The sequence below is a fragment of the Hevea brasiliensis genome, chromosome 7 (assembly GCF_030052815.1).
Source record: "Hevea brasiliensis isolate MT/VB/25A 57/8 chromosome 7, ASM3005281v1, whole genome shotgun sequence".
Classification (NCBI taxonomy): Eukaryota; Viridiplantae; Streptophyta; class Magnoliopsida; order Malpighiales; family Euphorbiaceae; genus Hevea; species Hevea brasiliensis.
This window is the reverse complement of record NC_079499.1, coordinates 102,449,165-102,471,589: the sequence shown is the minus strand read 5'-3', so window position 1 is coordinate 102,471,589 and position 22,425 is coordinate 102,449,165. Positions and strand designations below refer to the sequence as shown.

The following is a 22,425-nucleotide window of genomic DNA, read 5'->3' as shown; positions in this document are numbered from 1 at the left end:
CCTTATCAATAATGGTTCCTTCAAAAGTCCTCCACTCATAATTATGGTTCTGTGACCAAAGCAAGCCGTCAAGTCTTCTGGAAAAAGGCCGATGGAAAATGAAAATGGACTAGACTGTGTTTTGTTGGGTTGGAGGCCTGTCTTCAATACCATGAGAGTTTATGAGTCTTCTGAGTGTGTAAGCCCAAGTGGATAGGGGCTGAAACTATTCTAGGAATCTTAAGAGTAGTGTCCTTGATGTGCAGTTTTGGAGACAATAATAAAGACCCAAGGTGGGAAATTCAATGGCTACAGAGTACAGGGTGGTTAAACACCAGAGAAACCAGAGTTTTTCAAGGATCATGTCCGTTTCAGGATGAAGGCTAATGCAGGTGAGAAAGGGATAATCTGGCAGGAAATAAGAAACATGGGGGGAATGATGTTTTTGAGGACATTCCTTGAATTTTGAAAATAAAATAGGTGGTTCTTGACATAAGTTTGAAGTTCTGCAGGAGTCATGGATGGTGAACTTCCAAGTGGAAAGCTATTTGGGGGAGGAACAAGAGAGCTAGGTGTGTTTGATGAGCTAGCCATGAAAATGAGTGGCAGAGTAGAAATAGAGCTGATAAGGTGGACTGCGCTTGGTCTTGAGAGGAGGTCAGGGATGAGATTGAAACGGACTAATTTCGGTTTGTAATTTAAAACGGTTTTTGAAACGAAAATTGAGTGGAATCGCTAAATATATCAGAAACCAATTAACAACCGATTTGAAACCGAAATTTGAAATGGAAACACATCAGTTTCTAAATTACGCGGTGCAATTTGGCGCTAAATTTAGCATCTATTTAGAAATCGATTACAAATCGATATTTGAAACCGAACCATTTTTCGTTTCTAATTTAAAGGCTTAAAGCTAGTTTTACTATAATTAAGTCATATTAGAAGCCGAATACCGTTGGTTCCTAATTTCTTTATATTTAATTTAGAAACCGATTGCATTCGATTTCAAAATAAAAGTATAATCTATTTATATTTAGAAACTAATTTGTATCGGTTTTAAAATTAATATAATTTTTATTTTATTTACTAAAAATTAAAGTTAGCATAGAATCTGATTCCTGTTGGTTTCTAATTTCTTCATTTACACTTAGAAACCGATAGCTTTCAGTTTCAAAATTTATCTATTCTATATTTTATTTAATCAATTTTTAAGTCAAGCTAGAAACCAATTCGTGTTGGTTTTAATTTTCCTTTGTTATATTTAGAAACTAATTTATGTCGGTTTCAAAATAAATTTATTATTAATTTTATTTATCAAAATTTAAAGACAAATTAGGAACAGATCTATATTGGTTTCTAATTTCTCAAGTTATTTAGAAACCAATTATATTCAGTTTCAAAAATAAAATTTTTATCCAATTACATTTAGAAACCGATTCATATCGATTTCAAAAGTAATATAATTTCTATTTTATTTACTAAATTTTAAAGTGAAAATAGAAACCGATTTCTTTCGATTGCAAATTTCTTTATAAACTTAGAAACCGATTTTTATTAGTTTCTATTTCCCTTAGTTATATTTAGAAACCGATTTGTTTCGATTTCAAAATAAATATATTGTCAATTTTATTTATGAAATTTTATGGTCAAATTAGGAATCGATTCACATCGGTTTCTAATTTCTTAAGTTATTTAGAAACCGATTATGTAATAGCCAGGCTCTAACTACTAGAGGAATTGTCCGCTTTGGCCATAAGCCTCACGATTTTATCCCATATGTGGAATGTAGAATTTCTCATGAGGTCACCCATCTTGGGATTTCTCTCAAGCGAGCACGCTTAACCCTGGAGTTCTTCCAACTCTTCAGGCCATTCCACCATAAGGCGCCTCTAGTAATTAGTTCTCCCATTTTATATATCATTACTTTCTGCTCTCATTCCTATGTGGGACGGGCCTCCCATCTATCCTAAGCGAGAGTCTATCACTTCTGTGGTGTACCAATGGGTCTTTCATGACGGCCTCTCCTCCTCCTTAAGACTCGAGCGTTCTCGCTCGATGCGTCGTACTGGGGGAGCATCCGACTCAGATACTAATAAATGTAACACCCCTTGCTCGGCTACACTGTATAAGGGTAAGGAGTGTTACAGATTATTATCGGTTTCAAGAATTAAATTGCCATTCAATTATATTTAGAAACCAATTTGTATCGGTTTTAAAAGTAATATAATTTCTATTTTATTTACTAAATTTTAAAGTCAAAATAGAAACGGATTCCTGTTGATTTCTAATTTTATTAGGCTTAGAAACCGATTGCTTTCGATTTCAAAAGATCCTTCAAACTGATTATCATATTGGGCTACTTCTGAAGAGGATTGTTGCTTGTGGATTGGATTTATCTTCTATAAGTTAACTGGCCATGTCTAAGAGCTCCACCTTGATAACCAAGCAGAGGGTGACGCATGCAAAACATCAAAGTTATGGGCAGTATAAGTGTTTTGTTTCTCAATTTGAAGCATCTGAGTGACTTGGATTTGGGGTACAATGACTTTGGAGGAATTCCAATTCCCAGCTCCATCGATTCTCTGGTGAGTTTGACATATCTTAATCTTTCTGAAGCAGGATTTGAGGGATTAATTCCATTAGCTTTCTCATTTACTATCACTTGTGCACCTAGATTTAAGAAGGGTGAACCTAAGTGCAGCATCCGATTGGTGCTGACGATAAATAAGTTCCCTTCTTTGTTAGGGTTATGCTTGTCATTGTGGTCTCCTTCTCCTCTATCTTTTTAGGAAGCCCAGCTTGGCTGAAGACCTTTTCCCTATACGCTTTTCCATAAGACCCACATTAGGAAGGGCACCTCTGATATGGTTAATGCATAAGCGCAATCAATTAAGGTAGTAAACAAGTATTTTACTTGTCTTTCAATTGTAGGAAAATAATGAATAATTGAGTTTGTTTATGCAATTGCCAAAATAAATGTGTTTAAAACATGTGTTTTGACTTTATGCAGAATGCATTTTTGGCGCTTAAGGAGCAGTCGTCTCAACCACAAGAGGGGTGCAGCGACCCTCCTACTATGGATGAGGTGGCACTATATTATAAAGTTGTAGGGGGGAGAAGAAGAACAGGGTTTATGGCATTGGATCCCAAGCATCAATTTTCTACCCTAGCTCATCGCATGGATCATCTTCTACTGCATCCCATTGCGCTCAGTCGAAGGTAATGGAGGAAGAGATTAAACAATTGCATCAGACTACCGCAACGCTAAAAGATAGTCTGGCTATAATGGAGGAGAGAGACCGACAGTGCGAGCTGATGTTGAAGGAGAGATACTGACAACGCGAGCAAACACTGAAGGAGCGCATGCAACAAATGATACAAAACATGATGGAACAAATGATTAGGGCTGTGCAGTTTTCAATCGAACAGAACTTAGCCATTTCGGTTCAATTAGTTTGGTTTTTTAGTTTTATCGGTTCGGTTCGATTTGAAAATTTGAACATATTCGATTTTCAGTTTGGTTCAATTTTTTATTGATTAAAACTGATAAAACTAATTAAACTGAATAGTAAAATGACCCAAATAAATTTTCAGCCCAAGATGCATAACTCGGCCCAAAAAAATAAAAATTCTAATATTTTTGGTTTAATGCAACGGAACCGAACCGAATCGATATTTTTCGGTTTGATACTGTTCGGTACTCCTTAGGTGATCAGTTCGGTTCGGTTTATATTTTTAAGCGATTCGATTTTTCGGTTTTTGATATTTGGTTCGGTTCGGAACCAAACCGACCGAATGCACTCTCCTACAAATGATGCAAGGTTCGTAGTTTACAGGCCTAGCTCCAAATGCAACGCATCAGGATGATGGTAGAGAGGCTGATAGTGGTGATGAGTGATGATATTATTGATGAACCGAATCGATATTTTTCGGTTTGATACTGTTCGGTACTCCTTAGGTGATCAGTTCGGTTCGGTTTATATTTTTAACCGATTCGATTTTTTGGTTTTTGATATTTGGTTCGGTTCGGAATCAAACTGACCGAATGTTCTCTCCTACAAATGATGCAAGGTTCGTAGTTTACAGGCCTAGCTCCAAATGCAACGCATCAGGATGATGGTAGAGAGGCTGATAGTGGTGATGAGTGATGATATTATTGATAACAAGTAGCTTGTTTTTTTGTTATTATGATATTTTATTTTTTCATATAGTACATTATTTTTATAACCCATCACTGTCATATCTATATATAATATTGACGGATATTTTGATATTTGGTAGCCTGATATTGTAAATATTGTGATATTTAGCATTTAAAATTAATATTATATTATATACTTCAATGTAGGAAATAATGTATTAAATAAAAAAAATAAAAAATTTTCTAGTAATTTGAAACGGATTTGAAACGAAATTTTCGTTTCTATTTAAAAACTGAATGAATTTCGATTTTAAAAAGTGTTTCATTTGAATTTATAATTTAGAAACCGATTGAAAACGGAAATCTGTTTCAGATAAATTGAAACTGAAAGTATCAATTTCTAAATTGAAATGGATTTTGAAATCGAAATAATGTGGTTTGTAAATTTTGAAACGCAATATCGGTTTCAAAACAGTTTCAGAATTTGAAACAAACATCATATTCCGTTTCTAATTTATTTAGAAACATGCAGATTTGAAACTGAATATTTTGGTTTGAAATCGGTTTCTAAATTCATTTAGAAACCGATTTTCCCCAATTTGAAATCGAATATTCGGTTTTAAATCTCATTTTTTTTCTTGTAGTGATTATTTTCAATTAAAAAATTATAAAAATGGTTTCAAAAGTGGAAAAAGGAATAAAAAAATTTTCTTATTTAAAAATTTTTAAAGTTATCTCAATTTATTAATTTTAAATTATTAAATATTTTTAACGTTATTCTGTAATAATTTAATTCATAAAAAAAAAATACTAATGATGGTGTGCTATCTTTCAAACTACTTGTTCTAAAAAAAAAAAATTCAAACCATTTAATCTAATTCTTTAAAACTTCTTTAGGCCTTCCTGAATTTATATTGAGAAAGAATGAAATGACGTAATTTCTTATGTTCAATCAATTTTAAAATTATTTATACATGAATTTTAACATAAATATTATAAATTCATCTCATATAAGAATAAATTTTATAACCATCGGATTAAATAATAACCCATACGGCAAAAACAGCTTTTCATGGTATATCTTAAACAATTAAAAGCTTATTGATGTTAGAGTAACAATGGACTAAAACTATAATCTCAGTTTAATCTATATATAGGGCAATTAGTTTTACAAAACATTGGACTGGGATCATTTTAGATGATACCAGTTGTTTTGATAGTATAGTGTACATGGGGCAATGGCTAATTTCAGTAACATATTCATGCCACTCTTGAAAAGGTGAACCTGAATCCTCGCATGGATGCCATGCTTTCTCTACCTTTTTAATATATAGCTACTACAATTTGGGTTTATGTTTTTTCAGAGAGTTCAGATATCATCAGTCCAATCACTAATCTCACTTTCGTAGAATAGGCCATCCACAATCTCATCAATCAGTGAATCAATGAATGTATTGCAACTTGTGGTGAAGATACGGCCTACTCTATTGCGAGCACTGGAGAACCAAGCGAAAATTGCAGCGCAGGTCACTGCTCCTAAGCACACACCACCTGCTTCAGCAATCCCTTGTAAATCCATCTTTCTGAAAACTGAGTTTCCAGTCACCAATTCTGTTCCTACAGTTGCAGCAAACACAATCTGCAGGAAATATAACCCATCTTGATTACAATTAAACACAATTTTTCACGATAAAAGGAATCATGGATTTCTATCGAATCATATTTTGTACATCCTTGATTCTTAATTATTGCTGGTTTTGTCTTCAAATTCAATGAACTGCAAATTATTTTTCCCCAATCTTTTTGTTAAATGAACCCTTATGTAATATGCTTATTTTTATTTTCCATATATGAGAATTGACAATTGAATTCTCCTAAAATTTTACATTCTAAACGGAAAAAAGTGAACAAAATACAATGGAAAAGTAAACCAATCACACAGTCCTGATTGCTCTCAGCACACCACTCATACGATAACCGCAGTCAGCTATAAAGAATCATTCAAACGTTATACTATAGTAGATGAAGAGATTTCTTACCATGGCTAGCCGACCAGAAATGATCTCGAAATCGTGACTCTTCTTAGAGCTTTCGATATACTCCGATAAAGTCTCAAAAAACGGCGACACCTCATCTCCGCCGTCCTTTCTGGTCTTCACCACCGCAAAACGATCCTCACCGTACGATCTCAGCGTACACAGCCTTGGCTGCAATATAATCTTCGCGTTTTGATCCGTTTCCCCCAGCTTTATCTTTGGAGCAGGAACCTGAACCGAAACCGGAGTCTCTCTCCTCAAAACGGCAGGTTTCTGCGCACCGAGCTCGCAGTGAATTGCACGCGCCACCGTGGCCATTCACAGAAAGAGGTAGAAATTGTTACAAGGTATTGTTTGGCTGATTCTTTGAATCTCTGAGATTATATGTTTCATTACAAGTTAGAACTGTGGTGGCGGCCTTTGAATCCACGTCTGTGTCTTTTTTGTGAGATGGTGAAGGTCACGCGTGAGGGTCCAGTGCTTACGTGGCAACTCTTTCGTTCAGTGGCGTCGTTTTCAGAAGATGAAATAGCGTGTCAATAATTGAGTGGGTCTTTGTGTTCAACGACCTGTCGCTTTATTATAAAGGCTGATGGAATCTTAGAACTGCGTTTGCCGTTTTGGCCTTAACAAAAGCGAAGGACGAGGTGGGTGCTGTGGGTTCCAGGAATGTTAAAGAGGGCGAGTCGTATCGTGTGCGCTGGTTTGTCCTCTAATGCTAGGCGGGCAGTCTGAATCTGGTTTAAGGATTAGGAATTTTCGGTTAATTGAGAATGGATCAAAGAGTTTATTCAATCTCAATTTTAATGATTTGATTTTATCTGAGTCCATTTAGAGTCGAAATTGCTCTAAATTGAATCAAATTGTCATACTAATTTTAATTACAATTTAATCTTAATTTAATATTTTAATTTGGCAAAAAAAATATGAATTTTAAATTAAATTTAACAATTAAAAAATTTTAAAAACTGTTTTTAATCTGAAATCAAAGCAGATCGTTCAGCATCAACTTGATTTTAATCTTCTTCTCGTTGTTTTACCAGTTTAGGCTTAATCAATATTAATCTGATTTTAATTTAAAGTTGATTTGAATTGATCTGATTTTATTCTAAAAAGAAAAGATCTGATTTTCGAACCGAATCGCGTCGCTGATGCCACAGCAGTCAAGTCAGTTGACTCTTAAATGTAAAGCAAAATTATAATAATAATTATTTTCTAAGAAATAATATAAATAATAATAATAAATAAATAGACATGAAAATTAAATTTCACATTTTTTTAATTTTGAAGTCTTAATGTTTATTACCAGAGTAAAGCTAAATTAAGAGTTTTGTTAGGATTTTTTAATTTGGTTTAATATATTTAGCTCTCTCTTTCTCTCTCCAATGAAATAAAAATTTAAATTCAACGAAATAGTTTTCTGAAAATTAAAAATAAAAAACAACAAAATAAAATTGTTCAAGCAGTCTGCGGAGGTGGACCTTTGGGTGGAGTCGGGCGTGTCGGACCTCTGGCGTCGTTGATGGCCTTTTCTTCTACACTTACTTTCTGCAAATCAAACATGGTAGATCTCTACATGAATACCAATTTCCTATTTCAATTAAGCAAAAACAAAGCACTTTCATTACAAAACCTCCATAGATTCAGACTTGGCTTCTTCTCCATCTTCATTTCCTGGAATCGTAAAAAAAATAAATGGCATGTTAGATGATCTGCATCAATTATGAAAACGCACTTGAATAATAAGGTTTTACCTGCAGATGATGATTTGCTTCCTTTGATGGCTTCAGGCATGCTGAGAAATCGATTATTCAGATCTTCAGCAAATTTCTCCATTGAAATCTCTCTTTTGGGTTTTTGCGGCAGATGTCATCAACTCTTATACAGCTCGTTTGGTGCTTGAAGTGATCTGTCGGTGACACACCGCCATATGCTTAGCTGTATAGAATTCTATACTAATCCACTTTGTTTCTGGATGGAAGCACTGAGAGCGTGAGAGTAGATCAGCGTAACTGAGAGTACTCGATTGCCGACCAATGCAATTTCGGTCTTTGCTTACTAATTAGAGAATTATAAAGAAAATCAATGACCTTTAAATAGTGATAATGGAATTGTATTTATTGGATACAATTTCACATTGTAATTAAAATGAGAATCTTAATTAAAAAAAAATACTAATAAAAAATGAGAATGTTCAGTAATTAAGTAAACATTAAAGTTGATATTAGTTGTAATTTTTCTCTTTTAATGGTTTTATTTAGAATAAACTATTTATCAGGAAAGAATTTAATTAAATTTTTAAATAATTATATTTGATTTAATTTTTTTAAAAATATTATTTTAAATAAAAAATTAAATTTTATTATTTTAAATATAAAAATTAATTAAATTAAATTCTTGTGAAATTATATTATTTAGTGATATTAGAATGATGTGAAATTATGAAGTAATATGGAAAACCAAAATAATTATGAAGTGATCTAGCTAAAGAACATGGAAGATTGAAGAGGAAGCAAACAATTGTAAAGAAAAGAAAACAGGCTATTGCTTACATAAACAACTAAAATGAATCATTACAAGAATGGATAATCAGCAATGCCTCTGATCACTTTTGATCAATTTCTGTCCTAAACCATCAAATGGCGAGAAAAGTTCATCCCTCAAAGCCTCAACTTCTAGTTAGAATCGGCACTGCCCAATAACCCCTCCCCCCTTCATCTTCTATATCTACCCCAACTAACAAAACCTGTAGGAACTGATGATATACACGCATACTTCAAACCCTGATGAAGAAGATACTGAGCTCAGGCCCATTGTTCCCTTCTGGGCTGATCATGTACAGAGTCTCCGAATCCTTAGAGCCTACCACCCGATCGAAATGGGCCCTGATGTAGGCAAGGTCCCCATCAGGACCCTCAATCTCAGAATTCCCCGGCAAAACTCCAGCCCCCATGGACACAGCCCTTAGGAGCTCCATCACCCTGAGATCCTCATCTGTGGCATCTCTTTTCATTCCATAACCGTTCTTTTTCCCATTGCAAAACATGGCCCATACCGTTTCATCTAATAGCCTAACCTTATTTTTATCATGTCTTTTTTCGCATTCCAGGGCAATCCTGACCATCCCTGAACCTAGCTCCTTCTGTAATACGTTGGTTTGTATTGCTAGCTCAACGATTACAGAAGGATAGCACTTCGAATTTTCTTGTATGGACAAGCTTACCTTACCTTTACGATAGCCAAATAAAGTTCCGGTGACCCGATGACCTGTTACGTAGCTACGCTGACTGTCCGGTGAGGTACCTTGGAGGACTGGAATCTTGCATACAGGGTTTATGATGGGAAAAGATCGGAAAACTGAGCGAAAGGCGCGAACAAGTTTGTGCTTTTTCTTTTTCTCAGATGGATGGATGAGTTGTAAGGTTCCACGCGACAGTGGTGGTGATAATGGTGGTGTTGACGATTTAGGTGAGTCGTTTGAGGAAGCAGAGCCACTTGGAGGCATTGGCTCCCCTCTTAATGGACTTCGATGAACCAGGGGAGGGGAGACTGCCATCAGAGAGAGAGAGAGAGTCTGTGTGTGTGTGCGTGAGTGTTGGTTTCAATAGGTAATGGTATGGGAAAGGGGTGGGTAAGGTGGCCATTGGATTTTGGTCAATGATCCTATGTTTTGGGGTTGATACCAGGTTTTATGCTTTAACACTTGATATGGCTAAATATAGCTCATATAATTTATATATTCATCCTTTTAAAAAAATAAAATATTAAATAATATATACTTTAAAACAAATAATAATTAGAAGAGTTAGTCTGAGTGAGCAATTGGTGAATTTATTTCTCAAATTATAACCACCGTATACTTAGATAAAAATTAGTGGGCTAGCCTAACTTTGTCGACCAATGGCTGTATAATCAAGTCGATTTCTCCACTCTTTTATAACAAATAATAATAATAAAATAAAGAATTAGAGCATTAGCATAACTTCCTTGGTAATTGCAAGACAATGTTCACGTCTAGTGGAGCTAGTCATCTCTGAAACAAATGCACAATTCCTTCTTGCGTCCAAAAAAAATTGCAATAAAAACTATCTACGCCTATGTGAACAAAGCTATTTGCAGCCTGTTCGAAACTTAGATAAAAGTTTTGCTCAATTCAATTCATTAAAAAAATAAGTTAAACTCAAACTTTATAATATTTAACTCATTAAAGCTCCTGAATTGACTCATTATATAGAATTTTCAGTGATTTATCAAAGTGCTACCACACCTCTAATCTTCTTTACATAAAGTGATGTTGCAAGGAAAGCCTTGTCTCATTATTCTTGTTAATAATACCCTTTTTCAATCTCATTCTCGCGCCACAGGAGTTTAAGATCGGAGCAGAGATTTCCTCACCGAGAGCAGAACGGGACGAGTTTTCTTGCGAGGAGTTCTTTTTATTTTTTTAATTTTAATTTATTAATATAAAATATATTTTCATTTATTAAAATATAAAATATATTTATATATTTTTTTAAAATTATCATATTTAAATATATAAATAAAATATATTTTAATAAAAAATAATAATATATTACTATATGAGACCAAATATGAAAATGTAGGGAAAGGAGGAGGTCTTTCCATCCTCACGTTGCACATATCAAACTTGAGAAAAACTGATTAGGTTGGGACGAGTCAGACCAAATTCGAAAATTTTTGCAATCCTGCTTTTTGTGGGATTTGAATATTTGAGAAGGATGGGTTTTTCTGGGCCTTAAATATGGGCCGTCATTTGCACGTTCAGAAGCAGTGCAAAGTACCATTTGGTATTTAGATTATACAATTAACAAAAAATACTTTTCAGAAAAATATTATTCTATATATTATTTAAAGATTATTTGAATAAAATTATTTCATTATTTTGAATTTTTATAATTGAAAATGTTAAATTTTATTTAAATTAATTTTTAATACATTTAAAAAATATTTTTCTTAACAATAATTTTAATATTAATATCAAATAAATCCTAAATGAAGTAAAGAAATTTATGGGAAAACATAAATTACAATGAAGCAGGGTAAATAGATTTTGCATGCCTTATTATGAAGTGCAAAATGTATATATTAAATTTTAAATAATATTATTTTGGTATTTAAGAAAAAAAAACTTGAGTAATAAATAATAAAAAAATTAAAATTTCATGCGTCATAATAAAAAATTTTAAAACTAGAAAAGGCCAAATACCAAAAATAGAATTTGAACTCTTAAAATTATTCATTCATTTATGATTTTTTTTTTTTACTAAATTTTAAGTACATAGTCTCATATTATATGCCTAGCTAATCAAAATCTCAGCTGTAAATTAAAGTGATTATTATTATTTTTAATTAAAATTGTACTTTTTAAATTCATTTGAAAAATATGAATTGATTGAAGGGAATGAAATCAATCCAAACATTATTTTAGCATAACAAATATATAAATCAAGTCAGTGAATTTATTTGATATTAAAAATCTGTTTAAATATGTTAATTGTCAAATACTAAAAAAAAATTTAATTAAATTTAATATTTCTTAGTCATAGAAATTCAAAAACATTTAAATCGTTTTTCTTAAAAAATTTATTTTTAATATTTAAAATAATAAATTTTCAATAAATATTTTTTATTAATAATTTATATTTTAAAATTATAATAACTATATAAAATATTGAAAATTTATTTATTTAAAATATAAAAATTTATAAAGAAAATGGTCAAATGCGTGATAGGCGTTCATGTAAGGCTGTGCAGTTTTCGGTATGAACCGAAAAATTGAATTAAACTGAGCTATTTTGGTTCAATTGGTTTAGTTTTTTAATTTTATCAATTCGATTCGATTTGAAAATTTAAACATATTTAGTTTTTAGTTTGGTTTAATTTTTTATCGGTTAAAACCGATAAAACCGATTAAATCGAATAGTAAAATGACCCAAATAATTTTTCAACTTAAGATGCATAATCCAGCCCAAAAAAATAAAAATTCTAATATTTTTGGTTTAATGCAATAGAACCGAACCGAATCAATATTTTTTAATTTGATTCGATTCAATTCTCCTTAGATGATAAGTTAAGTTTGATTTATATTTTTAAGCGATTTAATTTTTTAATTTTTAGTATTCAGTTTAATTTGATACCAAACCGATCGAATGATCCCCTACGTTCATGTGCAAACCACATCCAAATCTAACTGGCTATACACCATTGGATTTGTTGCCACGTCATCGTGACATGCATTGCATGTGTCTCTTACCATGGTCACGAGCACATGCATCTGATCCGACCGTAAACCCACGCTAGTCAATGGTACGTGATCAACACGCCGGCTACAATAATCAAGCAATACAAAAAATAAAACTAAAAATCAAAGACAAAAACAGGGATCTCTCATACTGAACGAATATCTCAGCACAGCACAACCACCCAGTAATGTTGAGAAGGAGTAAAGCAACAAGAAGAAATAAAAATGGTTAAGTTAAACCAAACGCAACCTCCTACGCTTTGTTTATAAGAGAATTAAAGGACGCGCTTAGGCAATCGCGTGAGAATTCGCAATAAAAAGTTGCCAATCCTCGTGTGAATTTCCCTGGTCGGTCCAACGAAAAAATGCCTTCTCTTTTCCATATTTCTTCTCCACTTCTACAATCTACATTTCTTCACCTACCATTTCTTTCTTCTTCTTTGGTAAAAGGATCCCATGTTTGATTATGGAGATGAATTTACAATAGAAACCTATAGAATCCCATGGCTTATTTGGATCCAAATCCTAATCTTCTTCCTCCTCATCTTTCTTCTCTGTTGTTTCAGTGTTTTTACTTCAGATCTTTCGCACTACAACACCAAAACCCCTTCCTCTTCTACCTCTCCTTCTTCCTTAGCTTCAGCATCCGCTTCTACTTATTTAAACAACCCTCTTCTCAACCACAGTACTACTACAACTCTCGCGAATCGCTTGCAGCATAACCAGGTACGATTTCCTTGGCTTAATGTCCTCCTATGGAGCCTCTTTCTTTTCCTCATCTCTTTTACCTCAACCTTGTTTGTTTGCTCAAATCTAGTTGTTTGGTTCATTATTCTGAAGTGTAACCTCTTCCTGGGTTTCTGGGTTTTTGTATTTTTCTCATAATTATATATATATATTTTTGTGTTGGGCATTGATGAATTTGTTCGTAATTGATATCAATGATGTTTTCATTATTCAGGGCCCAAATTTAACCTTACTGGTGAATGCTGCCATTAAATATTGTACCAAAACCTCAAGGGTTCTTATGGGATTTCTTCTTTCAGTTGCAGCCCTTCCTTTGAAAACAAAAATATTGAAATTAAAAAAAAAATTAAAAAATGTCTTTGAAATTCTTGAGCATGTTGAAGCCTCGGAAAGCTATTTGCTAAGTGCTTATTCAATGGATGGATTCTTCATTTCGTTTGACGTTTTCGTTGATAGAGACTGCACGTTACATTATATATGCGTATACTATATGGCGGATATATTTAAATGCTTTTTCATAGTTGCCAAACATTTTCCAGTTAAATGAAATCAATTGGGTAAAAAAATTTATATTAAAAATTTTTAAATAAGAAAAAAAAATTTATGATTTAAAGCTCTAACTTCTTGTAAATTGCATCAAGAAAACTCCCTTGATTGAGTCTAGCCCTTTCATGAATCATGATTTTTATCTGTTGATAAATAGCCTTTGAGACAATAAATTTATATTGCATACTGTTTCAACACTTTTTTTTTTTTTTAATATTGCTGTGTAAATCAATTTTTCTTTATCAATAGAAGTTTAGAGTTGTTATTGAGAAAAATAAAGAATATTAAAAATTAATTTAAAATTAAATTTAATATATTTTAATTTTTCTGAATTCCTTTTTTTTTTTCTACAGAAAAAGAAGAGTGAAAAAAGAAATATATAATGTCTGGTCATGATTGATGTAAAAAAAAAAAAAAGAAATTGAAGTCTCCACCCATTTGCATAATTTTGTGATAATTATAATCAGATGCCAACCCGTACCTGTATTTGTGTTTTCTTTTTATCCCACCGGCTTCTATTTAATTATTACTTAGCAGAAGTGCTAGTGCATTATTCTTTTCAATTAAAGATGCTGCTGCATCATTCATCTATTAAAATATTTCACCAAAAACTCTGTCAATTATAATTATTAATTCTGTCGGTTTAGATACAATGCACACAAGAATATGATATATTTTTAATTTATAATATCTCTTATTATTAATTAATAATATCTATTATTTTTTTAATTATATTATTTCATGTAATTATAGAAATCTCAGTAAAATTTAGGATGTTTCTAAAATTTTTATTCGGTGAAGTAGTAAGAATTGGTTCAATCTCTCTCTCTCCTAGTGTAAAAGATAAGCTTACTTTTGCACCAAGAGAGATGTGTAAGAATTTGAAAGATGGTTTTTGCAGATAGGAGAGAGCCAAAGTATAAAAGGAGAGATAGCAACAAGCACAAGTACAAGAATGGTGACAGAAGAGGACACAGAAAGCCAAGGCATTTCAGCAAACTCCATTATTAATCTCCATCCCTGCAACTATTTTAGGCTTGCCAAGCTTGCATTTCTCAAGTGCTTGGGGTTAGACACATCCTCTGATAATTCTCCGAGCTGTGACAGGAAAAAGGAAAGATAGTCTACCTTGCAGAGAATTTGTAGCCCACGTCGCTAGGCAGAAGCAAAGATTCAGCTATCAGCTATTATAATCTACAGCCAAAGTGATCAAACTCAATGGAATGGAAAGCAGGTCAGAGATTGTGACTCAATCCAAGGTGAATTACTAAAGCTAACCATTCATGATCCTTGGAGTCCTCATTTTTAAGTTAAAAATCCAATTTCATTCACTGAAGCAGATCAAAATTGATTGGAGCAAAGCTGATTCCAAGAATTTCATGTGTATATTTTACACAGATCATAAGCTTTCGCAAGAAATTCAATCAACTGATCTGCATCAGGGTTGTCTTGGAGTTCTAGGCTCTTGTAAAATCTCCTTTTGGCTTCTATCTTGTAAAATTTCTTTTTCAAATTTCCAAAAACAACTTAATATTCCATTTCCATACATAGTTTTTTGAAATGACTGGAAAAGGAAAATAATTTTTTTTTAAATCTTAATATCACCTGATTTGATTGATAGGAAAAATTGCCTTTGCATGGGTTTAGTGCAAAGTAAGATTATAGAATATTCTTGTTACACATAAAAATGATATTTTATCTCTTTAAAAAAAATAAATCCTCTTTTAAATATAAAAAATAAATTTTATATAATTATGAGAGATAATACACGTGTATTCATGAGTACATCATCTTATAATTTTTCTAGTGTAAATTATTTGCTCTTCAATCTGCACTGCAAGCTATTATTGTGTAAATTATTGTACAAAGACAGAAGAACAACAAATTGACAAGTTGAAATGGCAACAGTGGTAGATCTGGAGTAGGCCCACTTTTCCTTTTCAGATTTTCTAATAAATCCTTTATTTTTAAGCAATTGTTCTCATCCCATTATTCATATATAATTTTTATTTCTATGAAATTTTTCCTATTAAAATTTAAGCATATTTTGTTTAAATTAAAAAATTATAATGTTTTATTTATTTGATTCTAAAAACCACATAACATTAAATACCACACCATTTTATTTATAATATTTCAAATGAATTGATAATTCTATTAAAATTATTATGATTTTAACAGTAGTTTATTCTTTTGTCATTGATTTGTTTATGCGCTTGAATTTATCGATAAAAAAATCTCATTAAAGTTTTAAAAGAAAAATATTTGAAGACACAAAACATAAAGAGGCAGAGGAGTTTGAATTTTCGATAAGAAGAAGGTTTGGCATTGTGGATAGTCTTATCAAATTCATGTCTATTACCATTCATGTCTATTACCACGTCGCTACCCATAAATTAAATTTTTCAACGCCATAAGTTTCAACTATCGTCATTAAATTCGTATCATGTCAGTTTGTGAGACTGGTAGATGAATCATATTAAATTGATCTGAATTTATAAGTAAAAATTCAGATTTACTTTGATTAATTATAAATTAATATAGGAATTTATTAATATTTAAAATTTTTTTTAATTTAATTAGTTAGATTAATTTTCTATTTAAATTCAAATTTTATTATATGAAAAATATATTTATTCTAAGAATTTTTTCTTATTGTTAATTAATTTTTATTCTTTTAAATATTTATATTATTTTAAATATTTATTATAATATTTTACTCATTAATTATCCATTTAAATAATAGTTCTAGTTCTATACAACCATGCAATCAAAACTTCTATGGGAAAAACATTTTCATATATTACGAGGGTGTTTATCTTAATTTATGAAATCCAATGAAATTTGTTTATAAGCTAATTTGAACTTATAAGTTATGTGTTTAAATAAAATATTTATAAATTACTAATAAACAGTTAATGTGTTTAGTAAAAAATAATTTATAAATATATTTATTATTAAAATAATTAAAAAATATTAAATAAAATTTATTATGAATTTTAAAAAATTGAATAAGAATAATATAATAAAACATTTGATCAAAATAATTTATAAGCACTAAAATGAAAAGTCAAATCCTCCTAATTTATATTTTCAATTTACAAGTTTAACTTATAAATTCAAAAATTATTATGAATAAACATGTCAACTTATATTTAGAATTTATAAATTAAGATAAATATCCTCTATGTTAAATAAATAAATAAATAAAAAGAAATTTTTCATATATTTTTATTAAGTAGGAAAAAATAATAAAAAAATAATGTTATCTTGTAAGAAAATGTAATATAAGAAAATATAATAACTTTATTAAATAAGAAAAAAATTTCCCTCAAAAAAAATTCCATAACAATTAGAAATCTTGCATACATATTTCAATTTCAAATTATTAAAATTAAAAAAAAATCAACGTTAAATTAAATGCAATAACTTTAATTATATTATATCAAATGGCAAATTAACCTCAAATTAAAATCGTGAATTTAAATTCGGAATTAAACCAAAATGGGTTATACTATATAGTTGCAATCTCTTCAACTCTCCATGTGAATTGATATGGCATTGGGATGAGTCATGGCCTCTATTGTCTTGTTTGGGCATGAAATCTCCTTTAGTTTTTGGCTTCTTTCATCTCAATCATTTCTCTCCTCTAAAAGGAAAAGGACATGAGTTGTTCATACTCACATGTATGTTTTTACACTCATATTATTGAAACCCAATGCTATATATTAGGAATTTTCATTATAGAATATAAATTTTACACGGTATAAAGCATTTCTCTTAGTTGAATTGTGAGCTCAAGCAATGTGGACTCCATCTTTTGGAATATACTTCCTCTGTTCTATTGTAATAGTTTTTTAGTTATTTAAGAATTTTATAAAAAAAATATATACTAATAATTAATTAAACAAACTATATGATTTATTGATTTGAAAGTGGTTCCCCAATGAGGCATTTTAATTTAATGGTAAAATTAAATAAGATAAAGTTGAGACTCTGAAATTAAAATGTCATAAAATTATTTTACATTATAAATGTATATATATGAACCCCACAACTTAGCATCCACATCAATAAGCTTATCATGGCAAATTTGTCCGAGGAATGAAAAATGGCGACCTAATAATTCTACATATCCTTGAATTTGTAGTCATTTTTAATTTTTATCTATTTTTTGTTTCAATTGAAAGATGACAAAGTGAAATCAAATAATAATATAATAATTTAGCTTGTAAAATCCAATTTTTTAATTTAAAATATTAATAATTAAAATGTAATAGAACATTTATAATATTATAACTAATGACTAAAGTTAGTCAACAGTTTATAATAGAGAATTTTAATTGAATATACCTGTGATAATATGGGCTAGACCCGGCGAAGGGTCGGTACGGTCCAAGTCAACAGTTTTGAACTTTGAATTGGTCCTGAATCGGAGTTGAGAGTTTATTATAGACCTTAAATCAGTACAGAAACTAGTCGGTTCAAATTGAAATTGGTCTAATTTATTTTATTTTTTTAATTTATATTGAGTTTATATATATATTTGAGTCTTTTTAATTTTTTTATATTAAAAGTTAAATAAATGATATTTAAAAATTTTATTATAATTTGATAATATCTAGGGCTGAATCGAAATCAGACCAACCCAAGTCGAACTGAACCCAAAAACCATTCAAACCAGTAGTTTTGACTTTTTGATGTTGGACTCAAAACTGAACGGGCCCGTGGCAATATTTTCTTTTCCCAGGCCCACTGTCTCATGTGCAGGTGTCTCTTGGGAAGCAATTGAAGAAAAAAATGGCAGAAGTTGCAATAGCTACCAACTTAGAGAACAGGCAAAGGAAGTAGAGAGCTATGGAAAGTTCAACAATAGAGGAGCAGAGAAGAAGAGAAGAAAGACAAAATAATATGTACAGCCCCTGCTATTTCTGTCAAAAGCTTATAAGCTCCATCCTCAAGTGCTTGGGCTATGACTCAGACTCATCAACAACAGAAGATGAAGAAGCTGCTCATCTAATTCCTTCTCATGATGAGCCAGAAAGAGGAATGAAAATCAATGTACCCTCTTTCTCTCCTTTCTATCTTATATATGTGTACATACAAATGTGTTAATTGTGTTGAATAATTAATAATGCAGGAAGAGAGAGCAGCTGCAGTCCAGTCCACAAGGGTAGTAATAAAATTAGCAAACAAGCCACAACCACCACCTGTAAGCTCTGGGGGAGGTGGTAAAATCAACTATGCTCCTGCATAATTAACAGTGAACAAATGTCCCCCCGTGCGTGTGCGTGTGTATATATATATATATATCTTATGTTAGACGTTTTCTAATGCTACTTTCTGTAGTGGACAATTGTTTCCTCTATTAATTGTTTTTTCATAGAACATTTATCCATCATGACCATCTGAGATTAAATTTGGCCTTGCACACACATTGTTAAAACAAAATATTTCAATCTTTAAATATTATAAAAATTACCCTGTTTTGACTTAAACTAAGTTATCAATTTTTTTTTTTTAGTTTAACGTATAAAAGATTAAATTATTAAATTTCATAAAAATTCAAATATAAAAAAAATAATATTTGATTTTGAAAAACCGTTGGAAAAAATGCATGCTGGTATATTTACTGTTATGCTAAATTTAATTATTCGGCATATTTGGCGTACCAACTCAACATCAAGGCACTAGATAATTCTGTTAGGGTGAATATAAATTCTTATTCTTGTATTTGTGCTGAAATAATAAGATTTTTTTTTATAATAAGATTTTTTAAATAATTAAAATTATTTTTAATTTAAATTTAATTAATTTTGATCTGAACGTCAAAGGGAAAGGACCAAAATCTGGCTGCGTGGGGCGGTGGCAACGTGAAAGCAAGTGATAGTTTGTCATCTTTCATTTGTCATGAGAGTCGGTAAGTCTGCTATTCCAAAAATCGATTTTGTCTCTCTTCATCTTCATCTTCATCTTCATCTTCATCTTCTTGTGTTGCTGTGAAGATTCTACTTTTGCCTATTTCAACTACAATCTTCTCTATTCTCTATCAATAAATAAGCCCTTTGCTCCTTGGATGAATACCTGAGAAGGCCACATGCATAGAAAACCAAAATTACTCGACCACCTCCAACTTCATTTCACTCGGAAGGGAAGTGGGAAGTTGATGATTTTCGTGTGTGACTGCTCCATCAGAGGCATCACTCGCAGCCATTAAGCCAATCTCGGCTTCCAATGTTAAATAATGGAAGCCGATTCCTATGGCAGACTGACTAGTCCTCTTCAATCTTTGCAATTGAATTTCAGATTTCGGCTTAATCACAAGATTACAGCTTACCAAGATGAACCTACAAGGTAACATCTCTCTGGCCCATTTTGTTCTTCATCAATCCGGAAAAACAGAATTCAAGGACTATTGGTATCATTCTATCCCATTTTGGCCCATGTTGATGCTCATGATTGTTGCCATCTCTTCATTAAAACCTGGACTACTCATTCACTTTTCTACAGTACCACCAAAGCCAAGAAGAGCAAGTCTACACCCTGTGTTATCAGCAAATTAGAACTCAGTTACAAAAGGACCTTTCATTTCTGTTAGTAGTTTAATCATAAGTTTCAGTTATTCAAGCCTTTTCAGCTTTTAATTAATTCAGACAAGATTTTGTAACTGCATTTGGTTCTAAATGCTACGGCCTGCCAGACCAATCAATCTTGCAAGCATAAATAATTAGTCTTTGAGCATCCAAAACCTTCAAAACCATCTGTATAGCTTTCATTCAACTGAAATGTTATTTCACAGACGAGAAACACCTGAAGGAAAATTTCTCTCGGTGACCAAGTTCTGTGGGTACATCTAAGACAAAGCTAATGTGAATCACATGCAAACACAACATAAGAGGAAACCAAGAAGCCTATTCTATCAATTTCTCCTTCACCTAGCAGGCCCATATTGTCTCATTGCCTCACACCCCAAAATAGTAAAATTCATCAGCAACCCAACTGGAATATCAAAAGTTAGATGCAAAAATGGATATGTACAGAAAGCAAATTTGAAATTCTCACCAGAAGAGTCATGCATTTGGGCTTTGGCTCTTCTGCTTAGCTCGTTTTGCAAAATAGTTGAAGGCCATCCTGGAAAAATGAACGATGGTGAAAAACATTTGCAAGATTGATCGACCTTTTACGATGCTTTCCCTCATGCCCCTTGCACTCCTAGCCAAGGCTGGCCCTCCTGTCTCAGTTTTCGGACTGGTTACCCTCTGCAATGAAGCTAAACAAGTAAAAATAGGTAAAATTCAATGCATGAAACCCTTTTTAGAAATGACATTAATGAGTCAAAAGCAAAAGAAGAGTATGTAACCTGGTGGCGCCATGTTTGTCAAACTGCGAAGTCTCTCCTCAGCTAAGCGAACAGCTCTAGTGGAGCTTCTAACGCCTTGAGTTATCTCTTGTCTATGCAAACAGATGATTAAGAATGAAATGAAAATTTCCATTTAATTTGAGAAAGAATTTATGGTTGAAACGACATGAATAAGATTTCCTGGAGAAAATATACTGACCCAAGATCACTTAGCTCCATCGTTAGGTCACTAATCTCCATGCCAGATAAACGAATGGCAGCCATTGTATCAGGAAGCTCTTCCCTTGTGGCATCCATCAGCTTCTCAAGGGATTCCGCTGCTCTCTTGAAAGCCTACAAATTGTACCCACAAAAAAATTGGAATTGAGAAGGAAAAATCCACTGGGAAAGCATATCAAATAAGTACCAGAGAGGGGGGAAAATTGCATACAAGAAGAGTTGGAATTGCGGAGAAAAAAAGCCAAGTTGCTGAGACTGCCACCTACAAAACAATCACAATTTCATCTCAAATTAGCCACAAAATATCTTTCAGCAACAAGAAAAATTCCTTTTTTTTTTACTTAAAAAGAGAAATTATACCGCGCAAGCAATGACATTGAGAATGAGTATGTGGCGTTGGGTAAAATTCCACTGAGAGAGCTGAAGCGTAGAATGAGGAAACGGTGAAATTCCGACGGACGCAATATATTGTGATGAAATTGAGGAGGGTTCTGATTCTTGTGGTGGCCCGGCAGAATCATAGTGCGAGTGAACGGCCAGGCATGGGTGGAGTCGAATTGGAAGGCGGAGATGGTAGAGGCAGCGACGGGGGACAGATCCGAGAGAGGAGTAGGAGGTGAATTTGGGATTAGCGAGGCGCAATTTCAAAGCAGTACACATTTTGGTGTTGAAATCTCCAATCTCTCCGCCACTGCCAGAAGGAAAAGACGGGTAGAAAGATAGGGCTTTGGGCCCTCCTCCAAGTACCAACCAACGGGAGATTATTACCTACATTCGGGTATACAAGAGGGCAGTGATCTATCATTCATTTTCATGTGAAATTCTCTACAAAATCTCACTCATTTGAGCTTCTAATTTAATTCATCTGCTATTTTTTTTTTCAAGTAAATAACTTTTTGATATTAAATTAGGCTATAATTATTAATATGTTTTTAATATTTAATTAATTAATTTTTAATATTTAATTCAATGAATTTTTAATCTATTTATTGTGAGAGTAAATCTCAAGTTGAAGTTTCCTAAATGAGTCATAGCACATGGATTTACTCCACTTAATTGCAACCCAGTGACATGACCAGACAGGTAGATTGGATCCATTAATTAATAAGGAAATGTAGTGAACAGTATTGTGCTT

General features: G+C 32.0%; 4 protein-coding genes and 1 long non-coding RNA gene across 8 annotated transcripts; 1 reads left to right on the top strand and 4 right to left on the bottom strand.

The window, feature by feature from the left end:
- Positions 1 to 5,244: 5,244 nt before the first annotated feature.
- Positions 5,245 to 6,841, bottom strand: LOC110642791 (stress enhanced protein 2, chloroplastic). Its single transcript, XM_021794945.2, has 2 exons — positions 6,160 to 6,841; positions 5,245 to 5,759 (listed from the first exon to the last, which is right to left on the bottom strand). Exons 1-2 carry the CDS (start codon positions 6,472 to 6,474, stop codon positions 5,490 to 5,492), a joined length of 585 nt encoding a protein of 194 aa, XP_021650637.2. The 5' UTR covers positions 6,475 to 6,841; the 3' UTR covers positions 5,245 to 5,489.
- A 671-nt stretch (positions 6,842 to 7,512) lies between these two features.
- Positions 7,513 to 8,268, bottom strand: LOC110642786 (uncharacterized). Its single transcript, XR_002492510.2, has 3 exons — positions 7,911 to 8,268; positions 7,790 to 7,830; positions 7,513 to 7,704 (listed from the first exon to the last, which is right to left on the bottom strand). It is a non-coding gene; the product is annotated as an uncharacterized LOC110642786 (long non-coding RNA).
- Positions 8,269 to 8,648: 380 nt separating this feature from the next.
- On the bottom strand, positions 8,649 to 9,805 carry LOC110642788 (protein MIZU-KUSSEI 1). The gene has a single exon (XM_021794943.2). It carries the CDS (start codon positions 9,710 to 9,712, stop codon positions 8,933 to 8,935), a length of 780 nt encoding a protein of 259 aa, XP_021650635.2. The 5' UTR covers positions 9,713 to 9,805; the 3' UTR covers positions 8,649 to 8,932.
- Positions 9,806 to 12,584: 2,779 nt separating this feature from the next.
- Positions 12,585 to 15,257, top strand: LOC110642792 (uncharacterized). Of its 2 annotated transcripts, none has more exons than XM_021794946.2 (2): positions 12,585 to 13,144; positions 14,613 to 15,257. In XM_021794946.2, the coding sequence occupies exons 1-2, from the start codon at positions 12,875 to 12,877 to the stop codon at positions 14,832 to 14,834; spliced, it is 492 nt and encodes a 163-aa protein (XP_021650638.2). In that variant the 5' UTR covers positions 12,585 to 12,874; the 3' UTR covers positions 14,835 to 15,257. The 2 variants fall into 2 exon arrangements, with proteins under 2 accessions (XP_021650638.2, XP_058006352.1); XM_058150369.1 differs by lacking the exon at positions 14,613 to 15,257 and adding an exon at positions 13,380 to 13,890 and having other exon boundaries at positions 12,661 to 13,144.
- Positions 15,258 to 20,461: 5,204 nt separating this feature from the next.
- On the bottom strand, positions 20,462 to 22,084 carry LOC110642778 (uncharacterized). Of its 3 annotated transcripts, XM_021794919.2 has the most exons (6): positions 21,651 to 22,084; positions 21,502 to 21,552; positions 21,271 to 21,404; positions 21,072 to 21,163; positions 20,774 to 20,981; positions 20,462 to 20,672 (listed from the first exon to the last, which is right to left on the bottom strand). In XM_021794919.2, the coding sequence occupies exons 1-5, from the start codon at positions 21,948 to 21,950 to the stop codon at positions 20,782 to 20,784; spliced, it is 777 nt and encodes a 258-aa protein (XP_021650611.2). In that variant the 5' UTR covers positions 21,951 to 22,084; the 3' UTR covers positions 20,462 to 20,672; positions 20,774 to 20,781. The 3 variants fall into 3 exon arrangements, with proteins under 3 accessions (XP_021650611.2, XP_021650613.2, XP_021650609.2); XM_021794921.2 differs by having other exon boundaries at positions 20,462 to 20,970; positions 21,651 to 22,081; XM_021794917.2 differs by having other exon boundaries at positions 20,462 to 20,981; positions 21,651 to 22,080.
- Positions 22,085 to 22,425: the final 341 nt, after the last annotated feature.